The 24,246-nt window shown below is 42.6% G+C and overlaps 3 protein-coding genes across 6 annotated transcripts; 2 read left to right on the top strand and 1 right to left on the bottom strand.

The window, feature by feature from the left end:
• The first annotated feature begins 2,108 nt into the window (after positions 1 to 2,108).
• LOC115671505 (1-(5-phosphoribosyl)-5-[(5-phosphoribosylamino)methylideneamino] imidazole-4-carboxamide isomerase, chloroplastic) lies at positions 2,109 to 6,747 on the top strand. 2 transcript variants are annotated; one of them, XM_030593095.2, is made up of 9 exons: positions 2,137 to 2,251; positions 2,310 to 2,432; positions 2,545 to 2,609; positions 3,388 to 3,595; positions 3,874 to 3,959; positions 4,354 to 4,455; positions 4,701 to 4,834; positions 5,872 to 5,920; positions 6,369 to 6,747. In XM_030593095.2, exons 2-9 carry the CDS (start codon positions 2,318 to 2,320, stop codon positions 6,543 to 6,545), a joined length of 936 nt encoding a protein of 311 aa, XP_030448955.1. In that variant the 5' UTR covers positions 2,137 to 2,251; positions 2,310 to 2,317; the 3' UTR covers positions 6,546 to 6,747. The 2 variants fall into 2 exon arrangements, with proteins under 2 accessions (XP_030448954.1, XP_030448955.1); XM_030593094.2 differs by having other exon boundaries at positions 2,109 to 2,432.
• An 803-nt stretch (positions 6,748 to 7,550) lies between these two features.
• On the top strand, positions 7,551 to 10,827 carry LOC115671377 (heme-binding-like protein At3g10130, chloroplastic). Of its 3 annotated transcripts, none has more exons than XR_008814443.1 (9): positions 7,551 to 8,042; positions 8,153 to 8,239; positions 8,360 to 8,430; positions 8,760 to 8,861; positions 8,993 to 9,097; positions 9,542 to 9,677; positions 10,141 to 10,227; positions 10,346 to 10,456; positions 10,550 to 10,827. XR_008814443.1 is itself a non-coding variant. In XM_056302890.1 (9 exons), exons 1-8 carry the CDS (start codon positions 7,799 to 7,801, stop codon positions 10,418 to 10,420), a joined length of 930 nt encoding a protein of 309 aa, XP_056158865.1. In that variant the 5' UTR covers positions 7,552 to 7,798; the 3' UTR covers positions 10,421 to 10,456; positions 10,550 to 10,827. The 3 variants fall into 3 exon arrangements, 2 of the variants coding, with proteins under 2 accessions (XP_056158866.1, XP_056158865.1); XM_056302890.1 differs by having other exon boundaries at positions 7,552 to 8,042; positions 10,141 to 10,250; XM_056302891.1 differs by having other exon boundaries at positions 10,346 to 10,827.
• A 5,883-nt stretch (positions 10,828 to 16,710) lies between these two features.
• LOC115671491 (uncharacterized) lies at positions 16,711 to 18,073 on the bottom strand. Its single transcript, XM_030593071.2, has 2 exons — positions 16,900 to 18,073; positions 16,711 to 16,868 (listed from the first exon to the last, which is right to left on the bottom strand). The coding sequence occupies exon 1, from the start codon at positions 17,989 to 17,991 to the stop codon at positions 17,140 to 17,142; it is 852 nt and encodes a 283-aa protein (XP_030448931.1). The 5' UTR covers positions 17,992 to 18,073; the 3' UTR covers positions 16,711 to 16,868; positions 16,900 to 17,139.
• Positions 18,074 to 24,246: the final 6,173 nt, after the last annotated feature.

Below are 24,246 nucleotides of genomic sequence, written 5' to 3'. Positions count from 1 at the left end.
ATCTTCCCCACCATGTTGGGCTATTGCTTTTCATCAATCTGCTTGTTCTTTTTTTGGGTTCAATCGATGCAGTCAACTTTAGGTTTCTCCTTTATTTTTTTGGGTTACGTCTACAGCTCAATCTCTCGGTTTGCTGCAATTTGATAGTTTTGTTTAGGAATGTGCCTACCTCTCGTGGGCTGGGAATTAGCTGTGGTTCACGGGAGGATTCTAGTGGTCTGACCTCGGGATTGTTTCGCCGCGTTAGAAGTTTATGTTGGATGACTGTGTGCACGTGGACAATATCTTGTGAGTTTTCAGGCTTCAGCTACACATATTGCATGTGCCATTTCGAGTGTAATGATCATCATGGGTTGTAGAGGTATTCCATATTGAATGAGGGTAGTAGTTGTGGTCATGGAGTCCATAAGCTATATGGGGATACAACAATAAAATGGGTTAATGCATCGATGGTTTTCCGTGTTTTCCTCACTTTCACTTCTCAGCATTTACATGGCCAGACTTCAAAATCCATAATGAAGTTGATGGTGGCTCTCCTCTTTTTGGCCCGTCCCTTCACCTGCTTTGATACAACTGGGTGGAGTTTATTTTCTCACTTTCCTAAAGCCTGTGGAGCACCTTGACTCACTAGATGCTTGGTTTTCTCATGCTGTATTTCCACAGAAACATAAGCCAAAATTCTTGGTGGATAAGTTTCTGTTGTCTTCCCTTAAAACCAATTGGCAGTGAAAATTAAGACGTGCTAACACCTCCAATCCAGCCAATTGAAGGCAAAAGATACAACTAGGGGTGAGCATACTCCGGGAGGGCGGTTCCCAACATGAAATCGGAAACCGCCCACTAAGGACCAGTTTTGAGAAATTGAAACCAGGAACCGCTCGTTGGTGGTCCAGTTCCCAGGTGGGTCGGTGGAACTGGTCTCATCAAGTTTCACGCAAATGGAGATGACCGAAAGTGAGAGAGGGAGGCGATGAACAGCTAGAGGCGCGGTCGTGAGTTGATGGGAGTTGAGAGTCGAGTTTCAAATTAGGGATTTTACGGTTTTCATTTTTCTAAAAATGTTTTCTTTTTTTCTTTGGTTGAAATTTTTCTTAAAAATTATAGATATATGTATATAGGGTTAATACCACGAAAAATCTCAAATTGGTACACCTGTGACAAATTTGCCCCCAACTATTTTTTTGACCACAAAAAGCTATACATTGGTATACTTATGACAATTTTACTCCGAACTATTTTTTTAACCACCAAAAACCTCAAACTGGTATACCTGCGATAATTTTACCCTGAATTAGTTTTTTGACCACCAAAAACGCCAAACTGGTACACCTGTGACAAATTTACCCTTTGTTAATTTCCGTTAAATTTTACTGTCAAATTGCTAAGTTTGATGACACGTGGTAATTGGCAAGTGTAATAGTTTGGGATTTTACCTCTCTGTTTGTCACAAGTTTACCAATTTGTGATTTTTCGTGATATTAATCCAATTTAACGGACACTAACGGAGGGTAAATTTGTCACAAATGTACCAGTTTAGGGTTTTTGATGGTCAAAAAAATAGTTCGGGGTAAAATTGTCACAAGTGTACCAGTTTGAGGTTTTTGGTGATCAAAAAAATAGTTCGGGGTAAAATTGCCACAAGTGTATCTGTGTGGGGTTTTTTGTGGTAAAAAAAATAGTTCGGGGTAAATTTATTACAGGTGTGCCAGTTTGAAGTTTTTGATGGTCAAAAAATTGATTCGAGGTAAAATTATCACAGGTGTATCAGTTTGGGGTTTTTCGTGATATTAACCCATGTATATATGTTTTACTAGTTCGGTCCGGGTGGGCGGGTGGGTGATTCCACGCCTAGAACCGGGAACCGGACCGGTACAACGGGAAAGGCCTTGCTAGTAACTTGTATAAATTGCCCCTTAAAAGTTTCACCAGAGGTGCCGATTTGAGGGACGAAATCAGTCTGATTCAAGAGGTACAAGGGGCTAAATTGCACGAAATCAGAATTTAAAGTGGTCAATGTAGGACTATCTTTCACATTTTCCCCTAGACTAAGATTTTTTCACGGACAAGGGGATGAAAATATAACATCGGCACTCGGCGGTGGCGGCTACAAGAACTGACTGGGACTACGAATTCCCCTCTCGTTTCGTGTCGCGGCTCTTCCGACGAGCAAGCCAGAAGCAAATAAACAAGACAGCCTCGAGAGCTCGAGTTCGATACTGTACCTCGTAACCCGAAAGGAGGAAATCCAAACCCACGGAGAGAGGGCAAAAAGCTTCCGTCTTTCCAGTTTCAAAATCAACAAATCTCAAGAGTAAGGATGAGCAGCCTCCGCGCCAGCTCGATTTCCGATCCCAGCTCGCTCCGTCTCGGCTTCTGCTCCTCGATCAGCTCGCGCAGCGACTGCTGTTGTGCCCCGACGGTACCCATTTCGAGTACGTGTGGTCTCCAGCCGCGCCGAGATTGCCAAGCGTTTCTGGGTCATTTGCATTCTTCAAGTCCGTCCTTTGATCTTCTTTTGCCTTTTGGTTTTGCTTTCGCGCGCAGGATCCTCGGCGCGAATGCCCGTACGTTGTGCCGTTCGATTCCGTCCTTGCATCGATATACACAAGGTGCTCCCTTTTTGCGAGGGCCTTATAATGGTTTTGAGTTTCGATGGAGTAGCTTCCTTTGGTTGTTTGTTATTGGTGCACTTCATGTATGTTCTCAGTATCTGTTCTTCTGAAGGGGCACAAAAAGAAAAAAAAACATTTTGCTATTAAAGTCTCTATCTTTATGAGCTTTCAAGGAGTCATGCTTAGTAGGCGTACGAATAACTGCTTCCAAAATCTGTTTAGGAAGTGATGCGTCGACATTTGAATGGGTATTGGTGGGTCTGGCGTTGCTCTTCAGATATGGTGAATTCCCAGCTGGAGACTGACTTGGTTGTCCCTGAAATGCATCTTTTTTTCTGCATAAGGATGTCGTGGTTACTGGAAGTAATTTTTTTTTCTTTTGGATTTTGATGATTTTAAGAGTCAATAACGGCTTATTTGTTTCTTCTTATTCGCATTGACTTAGCTCATTGGTCGATTGTTCCATCCACAATTTTGTATCTTTGGCTGCTCCATATATTGCATTTATGTCAAGAGTTTCCATGAGAATAAGTTCCACTTGTTTCTTTGGGATTGCCTCAGATGTCAATTTTGCTTAAATCGTTATTTGACCTGTTGTGTTGCCCGTTGTTTTTCATTGGGTTAAGAAGGCCCGTGCTATGGTTAAATGGAGGATGTTGCTTGTTCCTTTCAATTAGATGTATCATTTGTAGCGTGGTCTTCCATGGAACGCAACCTGCAGCTTCACTTGGTCACTGTATCAGCCGTTTGATCAAATTCAATGTATTATTTTCAGGGTAAAGTGAAACAAATTGTAGGGTCGACCCTTTGTGATTTGAAGGATGATGAATCTGCTCCTGTGACCAATTTTGAATCAGACACGTCATCAGCAGAGTATGCAAAATTATACCGAGAAGATGGGCTGATAGGTGGTCACGTAATCGTGCTTGGAGCAGATCCTCTGAGCAAAGCTGCAGCAATTGAAGCTTTGCATGCATATCCTGGTAGGTTGAGTTTTCTTGTCATTAATTATACACACTTGCACAATTGCTTATAATTCTAAATGAAAATCAGGGGTTATGGAAGAATGTTTTCTGACATCTGCAAGGCTTGGGAAAAGTATATTGTTCCATGCTATTTCTGAGAATGTTTCTCTTCATTAATCATGGTTTGGTGGTTAAAGCCTGTGGCCACATTCCTTCTTATCTTATGGTGGATACTATCACCTGAAACTTACAGATGTTTCTTCTACTGAACTTACGGTGAGGACTTCCTATGCTAGGCGGTCTGCAAGTAGGAGGTGGAATCAATTCAGAAAATTGTCTGAGTTTCATAGGAGAAGGGGCAAGCCATGTCATTGTAACATCGGTATGTCATTTTTACTTTAGTATTTCCTGTTCTCTTTTGCGGAAAAAAATGCTCAGCATTTTTCATTTCACAGTCCTTTTCTTGTTCTTATTTCCTTTCACCGTATTGCTAGGTATTTAGTGAAAGCAGGGGATAAACAGAGCAGTAATTACGAGCTTTTTGAAAGGATAATTAGTTTCCAGATCTCACATGAACATGTTGATTCAAACTGTAGCTTTTTGATGGTATCATTCCCATGCTTGTTTACACTCACAAACTCGCAGCATAAAAAAGTTTTCAAATTTCTGATAGATGGGAATGAAATTGAACATTATATCTGTCATACTTCTTCCTGTTATCAAAACTGTACTAGTGAGTGCAATTGAGCTCTTTTCTTTTGACATTCTTGTTACAGTATGTGTTCAATAATGGACGAATGGACCTTGAAAGGCTTAAGGATCTTGTGCATGTGGTGGGAAAAGGTCGTCTGGTGTTGGATCTCAGCTGCAGGAAGAAGGTTTGATATAGTTTATTTTCATAAATGTTGTCTAACAGTTGGCATATCTTCTTTGGAGGAACTTCTGATTTCTTAAACTTTCTGAAAGTTAATGCCATGTGCTGAGATATAGGTGAATTTTACTTTGGTGTCAAACTAGCTGAACAAAGTTTTCATCAAGGCCAATGTTTCTTTTGTTTTTTTTTTCTTTTTAGTTTCATTAAGTTCCATAATTTACGTTATCTTCGCTGCTGGTTTATGTCCAGGAGGGTAAATATGCAATTGTCACTGACAGATGGCAGAAATTTACTGACGTGTATCTGGATGAGAAGATATTAAAGTTTCTCGCCAGCTATGCTGATGAGTTCTTGGTCCATGGTGTCGACGTGGAAGGAAAGAAGTACGTACCTATGATTCCTTCTCCACCTATTAAAAGGGAAAAGCCTTCTCTGCTTTATAACTGCACCTCTATTAATGCCTTGGTCTTGTTATTGTTTACTGCTATTAACCTATTATATGTGACAGTTTTAAGAGATAGCAATAGTTACTAGATGTCACTGTTTTATGTCACTAATTATTCTTACTGCTGGAAGACTAATTGGAGGAAGAAGAATTTTGGTTTTCTGTGCTTGATGCCGAGCCTTTGTTTTTTGACCCCATTATAAGAATTTGTCAATCTGGTAAAAAGCATTTTATTTCAATACACATGATATTTAACAAAAGATAAACATGATTTTGTCCAAATAAATATTTTTATTATTTTTCTTCACACTGACCTAGAAGCAATCAATTTTTTCCTTGGTGGTGTTCCGGACTTCATGTGTACATTCTTTTTAAGTTGTAAAGCACTTGTAGAGTGGTACTGTCAAGACATTCCTCTCACATGCTAGTCGGTCTCTTTTTCGTTCACCATTTATGTTAAAAAAGAACATCTACTTAACCAACAACACATTTTGATTTTCTCTTTGACAAATTAAAGAAAACAAGTTCCTGGTTGTTCTAACGGTTTTCCCCTACATTTGTCTTCAATCTGCCACAAAATTCAGATTTTGGTTGTCATGACTCGTAGCTTCTTAATGTGGATATCCTTTAGTTCATTTTTCACCCTAATATAAAAAGCCCATTTCTCTTTAAGTAACATTAAACAAGTCCAGAAGCCATCTCTTACCAATCTTTTAAGTGAATGGATGCTCTCTACTCTCGCAAGGGCATAGACATGTCCTTTGCAATAGTATTTTTGATTGTACTAATAAAATAGTCACGTGATTTGTCCCTAGAATGTGGAATTTTATCACGAATTTTCAACTAGTAACGGTTAGGCAGTGAGTCAATGCTGTCCATGACAATAGTCCCCTTGTGCTTTGCAACTTCGACTTTCACTACATTTTAAATGTACTGATCTCCATGTATCTAACCTTAAATTCTTGTTTACTACAGACTAGGAATTGATGAAGAGCTTGTGGCTTTGCTTGGCAAGTACTCTCTGGTAAGTAATACGTCAATTTCCACTTGGCGAGTTCTTTGCTGGTGTCTATATCCTTTAGTTATCATTTGGTTGATAATGTTTCCTTCCAGACTCGTGTTAGAAATTCATTCAATTTGCCATAAAGATTAACATTTTGCATGTATAATGCATAGATAGACCAAGACCTGAAGTTTCATGAGTCTTATGATGGTGATCCTCACCTAAACCTCAGTGGATTTTAAGATGTGGCAAGTCATGTGATGGCCTTTTTCTTTTTTAGAACATCCTACTGCATTTTTGAGATTGTGGAAATGCTATTCTTTTTTCACTTTGTTAGCAAGACGTGTGTGTTTTCATTTCATTGCCAAAAAGAATTCTTTTCACTTTGCTGTTTATCTGTTGGTTGCTGGGCATCAAGTATGGCATGTTCTGCATGCAAACATTGACATTAGCCTGTTTTGGATGTCAGATTCCGGTGACCTACGCAGGCGGTGTCACAGTAATGGAAGATCTGGAGAGGATAAAAGTGGCCGGCATGGGCCGTGTGGATGTGACGGTAGGAAGTGCTTTGGATATTTTCGGGGGTAACTTGGCATACAAAGACGTCGTGACGTGGCATGCTCAGCAGCAGGCTTTGCCCGTTTAATCATCTCTTAACATTATCTTGTGATTCTTTGTATCGATTCGGCTGGTGGCCATGATCAGTGACTACCATATTGGGTTCTCTCTCACTTAGTCAGAAGGCCGTTTATAACGCTAAAGATCATGTAGACAGTGAAGCTGTGGACCGGATTGAGAATGAAGTGTGTGACCGAGGCCTTAGTTTGGATTGAGTTTGATTTCTTCTTCTATCTTCTTTCTGTTCACGATTTATCAGCATGGATTCATGAACCCAGAACCCTTCACTGCTCGAGAAGCAATTGATTTGGGGTAAATTTTGGATTGTGTCCAAACAATTAAAGTAACTCTGGACACTCAGCATGAATAAAGAATTCTCAGCTTGATGAAAAGAGTAGTTAATTTTTTTAATCTTTTTCTTGATTGAAAAAAGACAGTTTTCTATTGCTTTGATACATGAGACCATTATGCATCAAATGTCTCATGTTCTAAATCCAATAATCCAAATGGCGATTTTCGAGCAATTCACTGTCGGGCTTAGACCAAAATTCAATTTGAGGAACTCTGTAATGTACCAAATGTGATCCCCTGAACCTGAGGCAAGAGTTGAAAAGATAAATAAGGGCCATATAGGAGTTCCTGCAACTTAGGAGGAGTGCTGTTAAATGTCCAGATAAAAGTGACGGTTGGATAGATAATTCGAAGGATGCTGCAGCCGGAGTGGTGGCTCAAGATCACAAAGGAGCTTTTAGCAGGAGTCAAAGGGCAGATTTTCAGACACTCGTCCGGCAGAGGAGACAGAACTGCCTGCTGTGTATTAGGATATGACCAACTCCTCCGAGTCATATTTCTGGACATTTAGACATTGAAGACATTCGTACTGAAAGAGCTAAGCTTCAGTCGTTGTTGTACCACGGGAAGCAAATGCACGGTGCCCATAGGCGTTGCTCTGAAAGCTAAGATTGAAGAAGATGCGCATCCCATCTTCTTCAAAAGCCTTACTTGTTCCTGTGGTCGGGGAGAGACCACCTTGAACGTCATGTTCTTTAAAGACAGTCGAGAAATTTCGGGCCAAAGAAAAGAAATTATACAGTGATTTCTGGAAATAAAAAAAAAAGATATTTTTTTCACAGATAATACACGCGCGAAGGGGATTCCCGGAAGAACAGCCTTTAACGACCACTCGAACTCAGTGTAACAGAAATTCAAATACTGTCCGTCACTCCCGAAATCCGAAACCTGAAATTTAGTTCCCCCGATCGGAACCCGCTGATACCCATCATGTCTCTGCGCGATCCTTCGTCGTGGATCGGCCCGTCCCTCTCGAGAGCTCTCGTACCGACCTCGCCATCTCCCAAGAGATCGAGGAGCGCCGGCTGCGCCGTCGTCAGGTCCATGGCCGCCGACAGAGCCGCCGCCTCCGCCGCCGTTTCTGCTTCGCCGAGGCGGCCCATCTCCGCCTTCGAGGCCCGGGTGACGCTCGTGTTCGCTCTCGCTTCTCAGGCCTCTTCCGTCTCCCAGCGACGTACACGTTTTCCCACCGAACTCTTTCGCCTCTTTCCAAATCGTTTCTCGAGCGTGAGCATGTGCGAGTATGTGTTGGGCTCAATTTGCTTATTGTAATCTGTGGTGTAGTTCTGGTGGATTTGGCGACTGAAACCGCGAAATACGTGTTCCCGAAGAGGTTCGAGAGCCGCAATTTGGAGGAGGCTTTAATGGCAGGTGTGTATAAGTTTGCCTTTTCCTGGTGGGAATAAGCTTTGAATGGAGTGATTGGGATATTTCAAAAGTCTAAACTGTGTTTTTTCGGCATTTTCTTTTGGTTGCACTGTCTGGTTTCAGTTCCAGATCTTGAGACCGTGAAGTTCAAAGTTTTGAGCAGGAGAGACCAATATGAAATAAGAGAAGTGGAGGTATGAACTACGCATGGCGTGCACTCTCTTCCTCTGAGAATTTATGTTTCCTTCATTTAGTTGTACTTGGTGTAAACAGCACGTTTCGGTCGAGCATGTGCATGGCTGTTGATTCCCCGTGCACGGGGCGGATTCTGGTTAAGTTTCTTCCTCCTCTTTGATTCGAAGTCAAGATTTTAGTTGAATATCCACATAAAACTATCGGAACAAGGGGGTTCTTTGAAATTCCTGGACTATGTTATCCGATCACTGCTGTTGTGTTTTTGCCTTCTTGTCAATACTTTAGCTGGTACTTGTGGCTACCACTTTGCATTTGTGAATTTGAACAGTCTTACTACATAGCGGAAACGACAATGCCTGGAAAGACTGGATTTGACTTCAATGGGGCTTCTCAATCCTTCAATGTCTTAGCCGAGTACCTCTTCGGTAAGGTAATTAAGCACTCCTTCAGTTTTTTTTTTTTTTTGGTAAGGTAGCACTCCTTCAGTTACCTTCTCTATATCGTCGCAAAAATGACCGTTCTATTTCTTAATATGCTTTTGTGGATCTTTGTCTAAATCAGAACACAACAAAGGAGCAAATGGAGATGACTACTCCTGTTTATACACGCAAGAGTCCATCTGATGGAGAGAAAATGGAAATGACGACACCTGTAATAACAAAGAAGGTGAGTTTTCCAATGTCCTTGTCGGACGTCAAGTTTGATTTTTGTAGGTTCTAGGATTTTATGCTGCTGGCTAGATGCAGTGCGGTTAAGTCTATGCCCATGCAATCCCTGTTATTTCCTCAAAAGAGAAGGCATTGGCTGATTGTTCATGACGTTAGGGAGGGCACACTGATCTATTGACATCAATAATGTTTTAGCTCTAATTTGTGAATCTCAGACTCTTTTCTCTGCAATATGTTCTAAGTATCACTTTAGAGGATACTTCACAACTTCCAGTTTCTTATGTTGAACTAAGACAATTATTATGGATATCCCTCCTTTGGTTATTAAGAACTTAACCCTGACATGTTGTGTTAATTTTCTTTTTTGCAGCAAAGTATATTTGCTGAGATGATTCAGCATTTTCATTTCAAATTTTATTTGCTTGTTCATTATTGAATGTAGGTGGAAAATGAAGGGAAGTGGCAGATGTCCTTTGTTATGCCCTCAAAGTATGGTGCGAATATACCATCACCTAGAGATCCATCAGTAAGGATTAAAGAGGTTCCACAGAAAATTGTTGCTGTTGTCGCCTTTTCAGGTTTGTTCTCTCCATAAACAGATGAAGCTCAACCTATGCAGCTATTGAGTTCAAAGAAATTCCTTTCTCCTTGGAAATAGATTTACATCCTGAATTGCATGAATAGAAGTGGTCATAAGTGTAGTCAGCATGATGTGTAAATCAATATTGACCGCATAGTTAATATGATGTGTGACATGTATGGATGAGTCAAATCTACATATAACCTTTATTTTTTTCCTGTGCGCAATTTTTTCTTTCGGTATAAGGTGTGCAATTTGGTAAGCATGCACCCTTTCCCATATGTGCATAAACATTTTCGAGTCACCATTCGTGCTGCTTTTCTTCTTCTCGGCAATGTTATATCTTCAGATTCAACATGGACACTGCACTAGTTACATAATATGGTGTTTTTGGTAATAAGGAATTTCTGGCAGGAATCAATTAAATTGCCTAATCATAAGTTGGTTGTCTTCGAAATCAGGTTTTGTTACTGATGAAGAAGTTAAACAGCGGGAGTTAAAACTTAGAGATGCTTTGAAAAGCGATGGAGAGTTCAGAATAAAAGAAGGTACTTCTGTGGAAGTTGCACAGGTAGGTCCAGCGTTCGTTTTTGGAAAAATCTTGTTACCGCAAACTTTTAGTAACAAAAGGTTCTTATTCTTTTATCTTTTGTTATATGATTGCAGTACAATCCACCTTTTACACTGCCTTTTACACGTCGTAATGAGGTTTCCTTGGAGGTGGAAAGGAAGGAACAGTAGCTCCTCTCTGGAAATTTTAGAACTTGGAGGAATGGTGTATAAATAACATCTTATCCTTTGTAAAGTAGAAACTACCTGTGTATACATAGAAAGGTTCTTATTCTTTTATCTTTTGTTCTACGATTGCAGCACAATCCACCTTTTGCGCTACCTTCTACACATTGTAATAAGGTTGCCCCAGGGGTGGAAAGGAACAGTAGCTCCTCTCTGGAAATCCTAGAACTTGGAGGAATGGTGTATAAATAACCTCATATCCTTTGTGAAGTAGAAACTACGTGTGTATATACGTAGAGGTGAACGTGGGTACTTTGAGCCAGATATATTTTGTAAACCAGAGGACTATATGGAACTGGGAGTTCTGAATGTCCTGAAAGATTTCATGTCAATGAAAACTCTTTCATAGCTAATTGTATGCTTAATTGTGCAGTCATCTTATTATATCTAGCTATTAATGTGGGAAGCCTCGTGCACCTAATACGGCCACGTTGTAAGACCGTTGGACCAGAGGAGTCAAATTTATTGCATGATCCCAGTGCACAAGCGCAGCTACTCTAAGCTGCCGGATCATGTGGGCCTCTGTTAGATGCACATGATTCAATGGTTGATATACCCTGTACCGGCGCCTCTATTGATTAAAGCTGATGTTCCTTCACTCATTCCTCGCTAAAGAAAGCCCAAAAAAACGGTTCATGTGCACCAGAAGCATTCAACTACTGCTCTTGGAGGAGGAATTGATAGTTATGATGGTAAGTAATGTCTAAATTTTTCCCTAGATCACAAAATCTTATGAATATCATTGCCAGTGTCTGCTTAATTTAACATCATCTCATTAAGCCATGATCACATGGCATTTACTAGCGTCAGCATGCATCCTATGGAGCTCTACTGTTGCTCCGGCATCTTCTCTTTGCTGGCTAATTCGTCCAAAGTGAAATAACGAATGTATATATAGTAGGTTGTACATAAAGGCTTCCCCAAGTCTACAGTTCTTGGATCCAATTTGTGGAGTGAAATCCATCTTTGGCTAAACAGTCATTTTGTTTATTAATTAAAGGAAGCTATTTGTTTGCCTTCATGATAGCCTCGTTACACTTTTTCTATTCCGATTGTCTGTCTCGTAAAGCTTTCCACAACAAAGTGGAAGAGGGCTAGTCCCTAAAAGTGCCCTGGTCTGTGGTACTATTTTAATTTTTCCAACCTGCTTAGATGGTTAAGAATGACCATCAAGCAGTTACCTCTGTGTTTTTGGGGCCTTTAATGACCGCAAGAAGGATTGAGACTGTGAAACCTTCCAAGTCTTAGAGAAAAAACAATACGCAAGGAGACAAAATCTACGAGAAGACAAACCTTGATCCAAGTGTTAAAGCATGGTCATAATAGGTGTAACAGTTAACTAAATTAAAAATAGCTAGTGTCTAAGCCATTAAGTAATTCTTGATTGACCAAATTAAAAAAAAAACATTATGTGATTGACAAAACTTTAATGGAACAGTTCAGTGCTCTCTTTCTTCATAGACAAACGTGTCCTCTAAGTTGGTAAGTGAGGAGGGGCCTCTCCAGTTGAAAGCATTGCTGCATTTTTCTGTTGCCATGAGCTGTGTATCTTCTAGTCACGGTGTCAATGGCTTTTCTGTATATTGTATGGAAAAATCACCTGATGCAAATACATTTTTCATTGACGGCAGATTCATCAGCTGATAGTTTCCAACTTCCTAGTATCATTCAGTTAACTTGAGCATGTATTTTGTAATAACTATCTCTTGAGACTAGTTGTTAGCGTATTCTTGTGTTGTGGTACGATCACAACAAGCGACATTCAACCACGTAACAATGTTAATCAACTTTAAAGACTTTCTTTTCTTACATCAATAATTGCTACATTGTATACTTGGCATTTTCAGATCATAGAGAGAGAGAGAGAGAGAGAGAGAGAGAGAGAGAGAGAGAGAGAGAGAGAGAGAGAGAGAGCTATATTAGTCTACTTCAGGTATACTTTCTAATATAGGCTTCCATCCTTTGCAATGACCGCTGTCATCAATGTTGACCGTCTGCAAAGTTTGTTCTCTTTCAAGAAGTGGCGATCCCCTGTCACCTACTGAAACTGCTCCTTTCAGTAGCATCTGCCGCAGTTCTCTTCTACTGATTATCAGCTTCACTCTTAAAGGACCAGCTTCCTTGTGATCCTCAATCTGTTGATCTAGTAAAGAAACTTTCGCCTTTTGGACTTTCAGCGCTGTCCTATACTCAATGACTTTCCCTTCTGCTTTCACAATCTTGATCTCCTTTCCCAGAGCTAAGCAGTTGCCCATGCTTGTGCTTGTAAATACTTCTCCAAAATCTGTAGCACTAAGGTAGTCTGATGAATGTGGGGCTTTGCATATAAATAATGACTTTGTAGTGCATGGTTGATTACGAAAAGGACTGAAGATCATTATGGAACCCAGCGTGTTGATAGTTGGTTGGTGCATGAATGGGACTTGTCCCTCATGGGTTTTGATAGTTGACTTCCTCATTGAGGTAATTATCCACTTTTAGAATTCCATTTGATGAATAAAAAAAGGCAGATCACTATAAGTTGCAAGGCTTAGAACACACAAGCTCAACCTTTTCTTCTTGTATTCATCTGTTTACAAGCAGTAGATGAGTGAGTTGAGAAAAAATCTTAATGGTGTAGTTTTGTTTTCGGTGTCACTAAGATTTTGGAGGTTCCTTCATTCAGTCTGTTCCCATCCAGGGAACTCGTGTAGGGCCACGATAAATCTTTGCAAGTGCGGTTCAAACAATAGACTGGTTCAATTTGATCATTGATCATAGCTAAACACACCATGACTGGTTCTCCCTATTTAGGATCTCCCTAGAAGATCCACTAGGGCCGCTCAAAGTCGAACTTTAGGAACGGAGTCAACCACCAATTGGTTGGTTGACTAATTATGTTGTGCAGCGTTGGCCTCTTTGCCTCATCACTTTCCACCAAAATGTTTGTCACAGAGAGAGTTGCTCCACGTTGCAGCATATTGTCTTGGTGTTCAGTTGCCTAAAAAAGTGCTGTGTACAGGAAGCACCTCCATTGCTTATCCGGGCGCGGGATTTAATTTATAAAGTTGTTGCTCTGGATGTTCTCTGATGTGGGGATTACGAGAAGATGATGTAGGCCCACTTCAGAAGCAAGAGCATCGAATCATTTCATGAAGTGGAGAGTGTTCACCAGGAAAAAACTGTAGCGTAGTGCTTGGAGGCCGTCGTCAACAACACCCAATAACATGCACTTGCATGCTAGTTTCTCCATTAGTGGAACACCGTGTTTCGCATTCTAGTGAGAGAAAGCAACAAGAGTTTCCACAGAGAGAGAGAGAGAGAGAGGTTGCCAATGGACCATACTGTCATGCTGACGATCTGTCTGCCAAATGCTTTGCTGGTTGATATTGCTACGCATTTAGGTGGATTTTGAAGAGAAATTATCTTCTAACCCTGGGTGTTTTTTCCTTTTCAAATCATGTAAACGTTTTGTCTTTCTGCATTTTCGTCTTCTGTTTCATAACCTGATTGTGCGCTCGCGCAAAGTGCGAGCAAGTGGTGCTCTTTTTAGCCATTTCAGAATGTAGAAGACGGCGGAAAATCATTTTTTGAAAATTGGCGGAAGCAGAGTATTCATTAGCAAAGAAGGCGAGCCTAAAACGAGTACTGTTTGTTTCCGATGATTCAAAAATCTCACGTAACGACCATTAGACAGATGACCTGGCGACGAGAGATCCTGACTGGGGAGTTAAGAGGCGAACTAGCCCAAGTATGAGAAAAAGAACTATTAACATTTGCTTGTGTAGACAATAAGTTGACATTGTCGAAAACGAGCTTACTGGATCGCAGTGCGAAGAGAACTTATCTCGATGCCAATGTAGAAGAAACACAATCAGGGTTTGATTCATAGCACTCGGGCACTCAAATATTATCAAAGTTGAAACTATAGAACTTGACAGTGTGTCAATCAAAAAATCCAGAGAGACACAGACAGAACCTTTCTCAAGTCAGTCAATCTCGTTTGCGACAGACGCTACTGTTTGGGCATACAGAGAAGATGTTAGATTTCTGGTCTTCCGGTGCCGTCCACATTGAAAGTCACCAACAAATGTAATAGCTATCCTTCAGGGCAAATCCCAAATGTAAAAGCAATTCTACCGTGTGGATGAACAGATGATATTCCTTCCTCAGGTCTTATGAGATTCTGTCAGCACAACTCAAAGCACGACTGCTTATTTTTCGCAGCACAGTGCCACTCTACTCGACACTTTATGGCTTCTAGATTGGGGTCACAGACAAGAAGCCCATTGTCTTAACTTTGCTCACGTGCAATGGGCTTGTCTCGATGATCTAGATGTATTAGCGGCGCATTCCACAATGTCTCCATCGTTAGATCGACGTTGCCTTTTTAATGCTTGAGGCTGATCATGGCATCGCCCGGGTGATTGAGGGGACTCTTCCTCGGTATTAGCCTGTCTCTCATCCGATAACTTGTGCGCATGCCTCGCATTTCAGATAACAATTGGCCCGATGGCATCTCTTCTCCTCAAGGTTATTGTGGAATTGGTGCTCTGTTGATGAAGACAAAAGGCGCTTGCTATCCACAGTGCAGCTCAAGAGGAAGGGCCAAAGCCTCGCCTATTGCAGGCCCTCTTTTTAAGACTTCCGAGTCGATTCCTACTCATGTACGGCGGGTTTAGCGATGAACCAGCTCGGGCACAAGTGGGTTGTGCCATTAGTACTTTGTCGATGTGGATCGACTAAGAAAGAAGTGGAAGTTGTAACATCTTGTTCAAAGTTGCCCATTTGAAAGTAAATTCATCGACGTTGGGCTCTTGGTATCAAAATTTGGCACAGATCATGATATAGTGTTGTGGCCCATGTCTTGTAACTAAAGGAAGCTTCTCTTCAGAATGGCTTTTGAGAACAACTAGCGGCCTCTTGGCCTTCAATAATAGGCTACGCCTGTTGCGGAATGATTTTTACTGTTATGACTAATGTTAAAGGGGCAATTTTGATATTGTAATACTACTCCTTTCTTATTCTATTCGCTATTCGCAAAATCAAGCACTGAAATCATAGATATATTACAGTTTTATTTCATTACAACGTAAGATTTAGGTTGTTTTGCTTTTGTTCTTCCACGAGGTTGTATTCGGGCCTTGTTGGCTTTGTTGTTTGTAAGGAGGGACTAGGGTCTTGGAGAACTTGTTGTCTATATTGTTAACCACTTCAGAATCCGAGGTCGAATATTTTATGGTTTTTACTCATCTATAGCTTCTTTAGATTTATTCGAATATTCTAGATGATGCTCTTAAATACTTTATTAGGAATTTGATATATGTGCTCTTTAATTTAGTAGATACTGTTCGCCTTTTGATATAGTAGATTATGATTTCTCATAGTCTTAACTTGTTATGTTCTCATACATGAGATAGCTTATCCATTGAATATGACATAATCTAGGGCTTTCTTCCGTTGCGCTTTTGCGAGCGTGCGCCTTTGTGCATGTCGCGAGTTGCAAATCTTGTCTACCCGTTTTCACCGCGTCATTTATCTAGTGGATTTCACACTAAATGAGATTTTTTCCCTGTTGATTCTCTGATCTATCTATATTTGATTGCTTTGAAATCGAGAAGGCTGGATTCGAATTTTAGTCCACTCCCATCGTAGCAAAAATTTTGGGTCCATTCTATATTTGTGAATTGATAAAAAGACCCAAAAAAAAAAAAACAGAGATAGAGAGAGAACAGAAATTGGAAGCTACGTAAGCAAGGTGAGAAATGACCAAGGTGCTGGAGGGGGGCCCCCAACTTTTTCAAATTATGTTTAGGCCCCAAATTTTCGAACATATTTTGCATGTCCATCCCAAAAATCTTGACCCCACCAAAATTAACCAATTTCTTTACATTCCAAAGTTTAAGGAAATATAATCAGGAATTGTTTTCTTTTTAAATAAAAAGACTCAAATTCAAGAGCCATATGTTACAACAATCAATTGAAGGCTTTAGATTCCACGCCGTTTACCGCTCTTCTGGCTTTATACGAATGTCTTCACTTCGTTTTATATAATCTTTTAATTTAATTTTGTTTCTTGACCCCCTACCAGAACCACCCAAAATAAAAAATCTCTCACCACTAATATAATTCAAACACATTGACCCTCTTAACAAATTCTCGACACAAACTCGGGCAACCAAAACACAAATCGGTCCGGTTCACTTTGTCGACTTTTCCTTTTGAAGAATATGAGCCGTTACGACGCTCCAGCAATATCGGATCGCATATGATAAATTAATATCGAAAGGGAAATTTTTTTTCCAAAAAAACATGAAATTGTACGTGTAATATCTTACTAATCGAAGATAAGAAGAAAGACACAGATTTACACGCACAGAACGAACTTATGTATATTCTCTCTCTCTCTCTCTCTCTCTCTCTCTCTCTCTCTCTTTTGTACACACTACACAGTCAAAACGACGCTGCCTCCTCCTAATTTTTCCCTCTCCCAAGGCAAAAGGCATGCAATACGACGTGCCACGTCATCGCAACGAAACACCCACCCCCCCGGGATCGTCGTCCCCGTCACCGTCCCCAAACGACGCTGGGCCCCACGCGGCGGTGGCCGACGTACCAATTTTCTTCCCGGCGGGGCCCCACCTCCAAGCCCCACCGACGTGTCCGCCTCGACCCCCCCAATCCGGTCACGCCACGTTGGCCCACGACTCCGACTTCCTGCCGGACGTGAACCGCTTCATCCCGCCCAGGCCCGGCGGCTCCCCGCCCTCAGCCTCAGCCTCCGCCGCGCCCCTCGCCGCCGGCGAATCCGAAGTAGTAGGCGGCGCGCCGCTCGCCGGCGGACGCCTCCTCGCGCCCCGGGCGCCGGGCGACTCCGCCCGCTCCACGTCAGCCAGAACCGACCGCCGTTTCCTGCAGCCGGGTCCGAACATTGCGCGGAGGGTCGCGAGCAGCCCGGTCCTGCTCCTTCCGGCCGGCTCGCCGCCCCTCTTCCGCCGGTTCGCTTCCTTCTTCGATCTCACCCTCCCCATGCACGAGACCTTCGGCGAGGACGGCTCCACCGCCGGCGGATCGGACTTGCCCGCCGATCCCGACCACTTCGGGAAGAACCCCGCGTTGCCCCCCGCCTTGCCGGGTCGCCGGCTCTTCGCGTCGACGAAGCACGACTTCTGCGGCTTCGGGAGGCCGAGCATCGAAGCCTTGGACTTGAAGTTGGACGACGACCGCCGCGAGTTGGAGTTGGTGGGGGAGTTGAGGATCTGGTTGGAGGCGGCGGCGGCGGCGACGGCGGGGGAGGAGCTGGAGTTGGCCTTGGTGGAATCCTTGCGCTCGTAGTAGGCGTTGCGGTCGAACCAGTCGAACACGGCGTCCTTGGAGAGCAAGACGGAGTCGGGAGGGAGATCGGGAGGACCCTCTTCCCCACGACGGCCGCCGCCCTCCTCGCCGCCGCCGGCGGCGGCGGTCTCGCAGGAGATCTTGCCGTCGCGGGAGCCGCCGGCGCAGGCGGAGACGAGAGCTTCCAGATCCACCTGCGGCATCGCGAGGGAAGGGGTGGTCGGAAGGAGGAGTGAAGGGGGGAAAGCGTGACAGAGCGTGCGACCTTATACGTGCCTGTCGGACCGTGGGGAGAGAGAGGGAAAGAGGAAAATTGGGGAGCGAAGTTGACTCGTGCTTCGCGGGTTGGTTTCGGGGGGTAACACACGGGTCACGACTCTGTCTTTTTCCTTTTCCTTTTTCCTTTTCGAGTTAGAACCGAAAAGCAATCAATCGGGCTCGAAAGCACCGTGGTCGTTACTTCACGACTCCTTTAGGTGGTGCGCGCGCACGTACTAGAACTAGAGGGGGGGAAAGTAAAGGTTCTCGCGGGGTCTTCCACCCCGGTTCTTTCGTTTTCTCTTTCCTTTTAAGTCTTGGGTTGCACTTAGGGCGAGGGTCCTCTATGTCCGGGGGGATCGATTAATTCCCAAAACCGTCTATGCTATGGACCCCGAAATTGCTCACCGTGAGTACTGCTGCTGCTGCTGCACGCATCGGGCTTCACGTCGCCGGCTCTCGAGTTGTTCACCTGTTAATCCGCCTGTAATTCTGATCGGCTCGGACCTTGTGCCGTCCTCTACATTTCGGCATTACTAAGTTTTTCGGGGATATCGATTGTTTTTTTGTCCGTTGCTCGGGCGGCGTCGCGACGAGTGTGTTTAGGGCAGGACCGGGACGGCGGGAACTGTTGTGCCGCGTTCGGCGTTTCGTGCCCCAGGCGATGCGATGCGATGGTGTACAATCTCGGGTGTTTTTGGTAATGGAGTTCTTTGTTTCTAAACCAAACAAAAAGAACGAGAGAAAAAGGAGGAGATGGGCTGTGGCGCTGTACGAACAGCTAAGGAACTCCCACGAGTGTGTAGTGCTTGGTGCGAAGTGGGTAAAGCTCAGCTTTTGTCGTTTACCTTTTCATCCTTTCTTTTCTTTTGGGGTGGTTGTTTTGTACCTTTTTCTTTGTCTTCTATTCAAAGGTTAATCTGCATTAAAAAAAATATTAAATGTAATGTGCAAAGCGAGGGTAAAGTGGGAATTAAAAGCAAAAATGCGTGAAGGAAGGGAAGTGGGGGTGAAAGTGGGAAAGTTGTTAAAAGGTCTGTTTTAGTTATATAATTTCATCCCTTATTTAATTAACGTAGGGGTAGTTTGGGGAAACCGTTAAAGAAATGGATGAAAAAGTGGGAAGAGAATGAAAATGCCGATTGTATTTTCCTCTTCTTTTCTTTTCGGTCAAAACCGTGTATCTTTTTTATTATTATTTACTGCGAGGGTAACTTGGAAAAGCCTCTAACAATGAGATTAAAACCCACTTTGGCCTAAGTATTTTACGGCAACGGCGAACCGATTAGCAGTAATTTTGATCAATTCCACGCGGTCATTCTAATTGGAAAAAAAATAGAAACGCGAGCCTTTTTTTTTTTTCTTTTTGTCGAAATCGGAACACGGGTCCACAAGGTTTGTTGTTTCGACTCTTTTACCATGTTAAACAAAGAAAAGGGTTGAATTAGAGAATATAAATATATAGAAACCAAAGCAGAAGTAGACAAAAGGGATTTTAGACCTTCTCTTTTTAACGGATACCAAACTGGTGAATGGGACGACTCGAGTCTTCCTTTGTCTTTGCCCATCATAATCATAATCATAATCAGAATCATAATCATAGTAATGCTACATAACAATTAACATAACATGTCCTTGTCGCTCCCATCCCTGTTCGACATTTAGACACTGACCTACGGTCCACGGCTCCATGTGTGGGGTTTTAAAAGTCGTGCGATCGGTAATGGTGGTTGACCGGAGATTCTCGCGCACCTTCCATCTTCATTAATTTCTACAAATTATATGAACCAGTGGAATTTTTCGTTTGGGCATCCCGAGTTAGTCATCGGATCGCTCATCAATTACGATCTGTCAGTTGAAGACGAAAGTCACGAAGCCCCGTCAAGAGGTGCCGATGTGCAGTGACACGTAATGTAATGCAGCAAAAGCTTTACACGGTTGGTAGTCTTATTCACCGTAACTCGAGGGTTTTAACTATTCGTAATAATTTCGGTAACCATCAAGCGTATGCGAAAATTACTCTTTTTCTAGCTAGGTCCAGCCCAGATTGCGTATTATGACTTAGAAAGTTGCAGAAAATATGAGTTTTACGGAGCGAAGCTTTGCGGGTACCATTCCAAGACTCGTTTCAAAACCCCAGGTTGAGGTTCGCATCGGAGGAGTCCAACATCGCAGCCCTCGATGAAAGTTCGAACTGCAGCACGATTGCTTTGTAGAGAATAAACCAAGCTAGAATTGGACGCAAAACACTGGAGGACCAAATTGAAACTGCTGGAGGTACGTGGTTAGGTGAAAGGGAGGGATCAAGAAGAGGCAAAATTAGCCCAATTAGGTACAACCATACGATAGGACAGGGACAGCATTGGGAGGGAGGAAAAAGTCCTTGATGCCTTCAACAAATTTCGTCGCTTTTCGATTGTTTCTCTATCTACTACATGCGTGCTTTGGATTCCTGTGGCCAGCAATTGATCTGAGCACCTTGTGATAAATGCGGGCAAACAAGAGACCATCCATCTTCGCTTGCCCCATTTCACTCCAATAATTGCACCTACTTTTTTCCACAGATCTTCTTGGTGCAAATGGAATGCTCAATGCAAAATTGCAATCTATAGTGAGTTATGCGAGATTGCGAACACGGAACCGTGCTTAAGGCCGGGCGGAGAGCCGGGGGGTGGTAGGGACGGGATCGCATCCCCGCCCGGCGCCCCGGCGATGAAAAATTGCCTAGACACCGACCGCGGGGCCGCCACAAGGTCCCGCCGTTCTGTCGCGGGACAAAGGAAGGAGAAATAAATTGGAGAAGAGACGTGCTGTTTGACTTCTCAACCTTGTCGTAAGAGAATGGTAAGAGTTCAGGGACCACGCTCGGAGGAAAATCTCGACTTTTCTATTCCAAGAGATGGCCTCAAGGTTTGGCTGTTTCGCACCGTTGTTCGTTGTCCGATCCTTCGGTCGACGAAAATTCTTCGCCCAAAACCGAAAGATCCATAAGACCACCAGAGGATGACTGGTTCAATTCTATTTCCCAATTGACAATGAACTAGATGTGCTTTGAATACCAATTATTTCTTTGGGCCAAATTTTCATACTATGAACCATGGAAGGAAAGGGGGTGTATTTGAGACGCTCGATCTTGCCCAAATCTAAGATGAACAGCCTCAATTTGGCAACCGCATTCAAAACCTCTGTTTTATAATCTCAAATTGGAGAAATTTATGGGCTCCAACACAACACAAGATCGTAAAAAATTCAAGATTAAACAGTAGTATCTGTCATCTGAAGATCCTTAGATGCGAAACTAGACTCGAATGCGTGGTAATAATTCATTTTGTGTTCTGTGGTTACACACAAAATCACAAAGATAACTTATGTACTCTAAAAGATAAGGTTCGCTTTTCCAAATGGCTTTTGGATTTCGAGTTTCAAATTGACCCTAGGTAAATCCCAAAGCCATCATAAGTCGTGAAAGGTTTTTAAATGGGTTCACAATTCTATCTTACAACTCACAAATCAAAACTCATTAAGCCCCTATTTAAGTCAGCATGACAAGGGGTAAAATACGATTAGACCCAATCAACTTTCATCCCAATTTTCGATATAAATACTATAAAAACGACCACATTGCCCCTTTAATGCCCGCGGAGGATAAACTTGGAATGTATTGCTCGAGGTAGGAACAGTTTACAATTACATTATTCGATTGCCACGTCCATATGTAATTTTCCCCTATTTAGAATTGCTGATGTTGAGCATTTGCCATTTTAAGCTCCTTGCATTTTGCATCCGGTGCGTTGGCCCCTGAATCTCATTGTATCCGTTAAAACCTTCTATTTGAATCCGTTTTCACGTACCTCGATTGGTCCACTTCTTTGAACGATCTTAAGGGTACACTTCTCCTGTGGTGTTTCTGTGGAAGCTGTTTCGATTTTCTCCATCATGTAATGCGTGCGCAGCAAATGAGAGCATTTTGGTTTTTGTTAATGCGAATGATGTTAGAGAGTGACACTATTATCATAGTACAAGCAAAGACGAGGACTTGAAAGGACTTAAATAGTATGGGAAAATCATTTAAAAAGTCCTAAATCTATTACATTTTTGTCAATTGAATTTTAAACATTTTCAAGTTTTGCCAATTGAATCAATCCTGTCAATTTTGGCCCGAAATCGTTGACGTAGAAGCCAGCTGTCCTATGTAGCATGACCGTGGCTGACGTGAATAATTTTTAATAATATTTTTATTAATTTTCTTTTCTTTTTTGGTTCAAAGGGTCGACGGGGCCGTTGTACACTAGTTGAGGGTCGACGGGCGAGGGCCACGAAAACCTCGTTGGCCAAGGGTGAGGGTCGCGGCCCTCGCTAGATTTGGCAAGGGCTTGCGAGCCCTAGCCAGATCTGGCAACGTGAGGGCATGGCAGCCCTCGCCCAGCCCTTGCCGGCCACAGCAAGGGCTGCGACCCCTTCGCCTCGCTAGATCTGGCAAGGGCTTCATGGCCCTCGCCTAGAGGCTAGCGGGGGTCGTAGGCCCTCGCCTAGTGGTCGGCGGAGGTCACCGGCCCTTGATCAGTCGCTGACGGAAAAATAATAAAAAATTATTAAAATTTATTTACGTTAGTGCTAGCCTTTCCATGTATGACAGTTGGCGTTGACTAGACTACCATATCAGTGATTTTTGGCCAAAATTGGTCGGATGAGCTCGATTAGCAAAACACGAAAAGGTTTATGAATCAATTGATAATATTAAAAAGTTTAGGGCTGAATTGATAAAAGTGTAATAGGTTTCGGATTTTTTGGATAATTTTCCCTAAATTGTTGGATGGACATTTTTGACAAAAGGAAATGATAGTGGGAAGGACAGTGGACCCAGATGAATGAGAAAATTGACTGAACGGACATGAATTATGTATGCGAGAATTTGATGGTGAGTTTGGCAATGCTTTGTCTTAAAAACTTTGAATTAAGGCAAAAATAAGTCAGAGTGTTAATTGAGATCGGATAGTGTTTGGTAGCGTGAAAAATACTCACTTTTATGAAACACATTTTAGAACGCGAGAGAAAAAAAAAACACTAAAAGTGTTGCGGTTCTGTGAAGGAGACACCACCCACGCTAGAGGTTGCGGGACCCGAGGGGGCGGCATCGAGGTCGCATGACCCTTCGCACTCGCCTGGGGTCGATAGCAACCTGGGCGAGATCTGTCTCACTTGGGTCGCAAGCCACCGGCGACCTACCAAGGGTTACTCGTTGATGCGCCACCGCACACACTCTCTCTCATGAAGATTGCAAATCGAAGAAGGAAGATTAGGACAACGTTTTTGGCTTTTGCCAAGGCAAATGTTGACTCAAAATGGTCCCAACTTTCACCCGGGGTACTTCATGAGCTGCTCGGCAAATCGCTGGCAAATACACCTAACTTTTTGGCCATAGGTCTAACTTTGACTATCTTGTGAAGTAGCTATTGGAACCTGACATTGGAATACTTCAATCTCTACACAAAAAATCACGGTATAACGTTTAAAAACAAATTTAATAAATTTCATGGCTTGGTTGCTAACAGCTAAGTTTAAGCAAAAAATTTACTACTTTTTTACTTTTCCATCAAAATTTTCAAAATATTGTTCCAATTTCAAAATATCAAGAACACAAAAAGTGTAAGTCTGCGTGTCAACATTTATATATCATAAGAATTTGAGGTGTTTAGAGTTGAAAGAAAGTCAAAATACGTTGGACTCGAAGATTCAAATTGAGCAAAAATAGAAAAAAAAATCAAAGTCTATCTAGACACGTCCTTAGCCGTGCACCGGGATCGTCCCGACCCGAGCATCTCACGCACCGACCAATGCCTCTCGTCGTAGTATGCTGTCTTTTGTTCGGCACGAGGGATTTTTGAAGAAGGGGGAAGTCGAATTTTGCAAACAACTGTCGCGAGGCGAGGGCCAAAAGCTAATTTCCAAAAGCTGTGGGGGGGTCTGCAAAAATAAATAAGCACCACGGGGGGGCTCCCGACAAAACACGCACTTGTCATCGTGCGCATTGTGTTGTGTACTAACTGTTTTTTTTTTACAATTTCCATTTAATCTCTCGGTCACATTCGAATTTTCGACCGTTGGGCCCCGTTTTCGGACAGGCCAACGGTTACCCTCCCAACACTCCGCCCACAAAAAAAAAAAAAAAACACCCGAACAAAAGCCACTCGCAAGCCACA

Source organism: Syzygium oleosum, unplaced genomic scaffold (genome assembly GCF_021117445.2).
Source record: "Syzygium oleosum isolate NSW1041296 unplaced genomic scaffold, Sole_v2.1 Sole_v2.25, whole genome shotgun sequence".
Classification (NCBI taxonomy): Eukaryota; Viridiplantae; Streptophyta; class Magnoliopsida; order Myrtales; family Myrtaceae; genus Syzygium; species Syzygium oleosum.
This window is presented reverse-complemented; position numbering and strand designations above follow the sequence as displayed.

Bases quoted from the DNA above. Each gene is read 5' to 3' on its own strand.
- LOC115671505 (XM_030593094.2), top strand. From the start codon at position 2,318: ATGAGCAGCCTCCGCGCCAGCTCGATTTCCGATCCCAGCTCGCTCCGT. The intron at 3,596-3,873 runs GTAGGTTGAGTT...TTCCTATGCTAG, and splicing joins AGCTTTGCATGCATATCCTG to GCGGTCTGCAAGTAGGAGGT. The intron at 5,921-6,368 runs GTAAGTAATACG...TTTGGATGTCAG, and splicing joins TGCTTGGCAAGTACTCTCTG to ATTCCGGTGACCTACGCAGG.
- LOC115671491 (XM_030593071.2), bottom strand. From the start codon at position 17,991: ATGCCGCAGGTGGATCTGGAAGCTCTCGTCTCCGCCTGCGCCGGCGGC.
- LOC115671377 (XM_056302890.1), top strand. From the start codon at position 7,799: ATGTCTCTGCGCGATCCTTCGTCGTGGATCGGCCCGTCCCTCTCGAGA. The intron at 8,043-8,152 runs GTACACGTTTTC...TCTGTGGTGTAG, and splicing joins CTCTTCCGTCTCCCAGCGAC to TTCTGGTGGATTTGGCGACT. The intron at 9,098-9,541 runs GTGAGTTTTCCA...TATTGAATGTAG, and splicing joins CACCTGTAATAACAAAGAAG to GTGGAAAATGAAGGGAAGTG.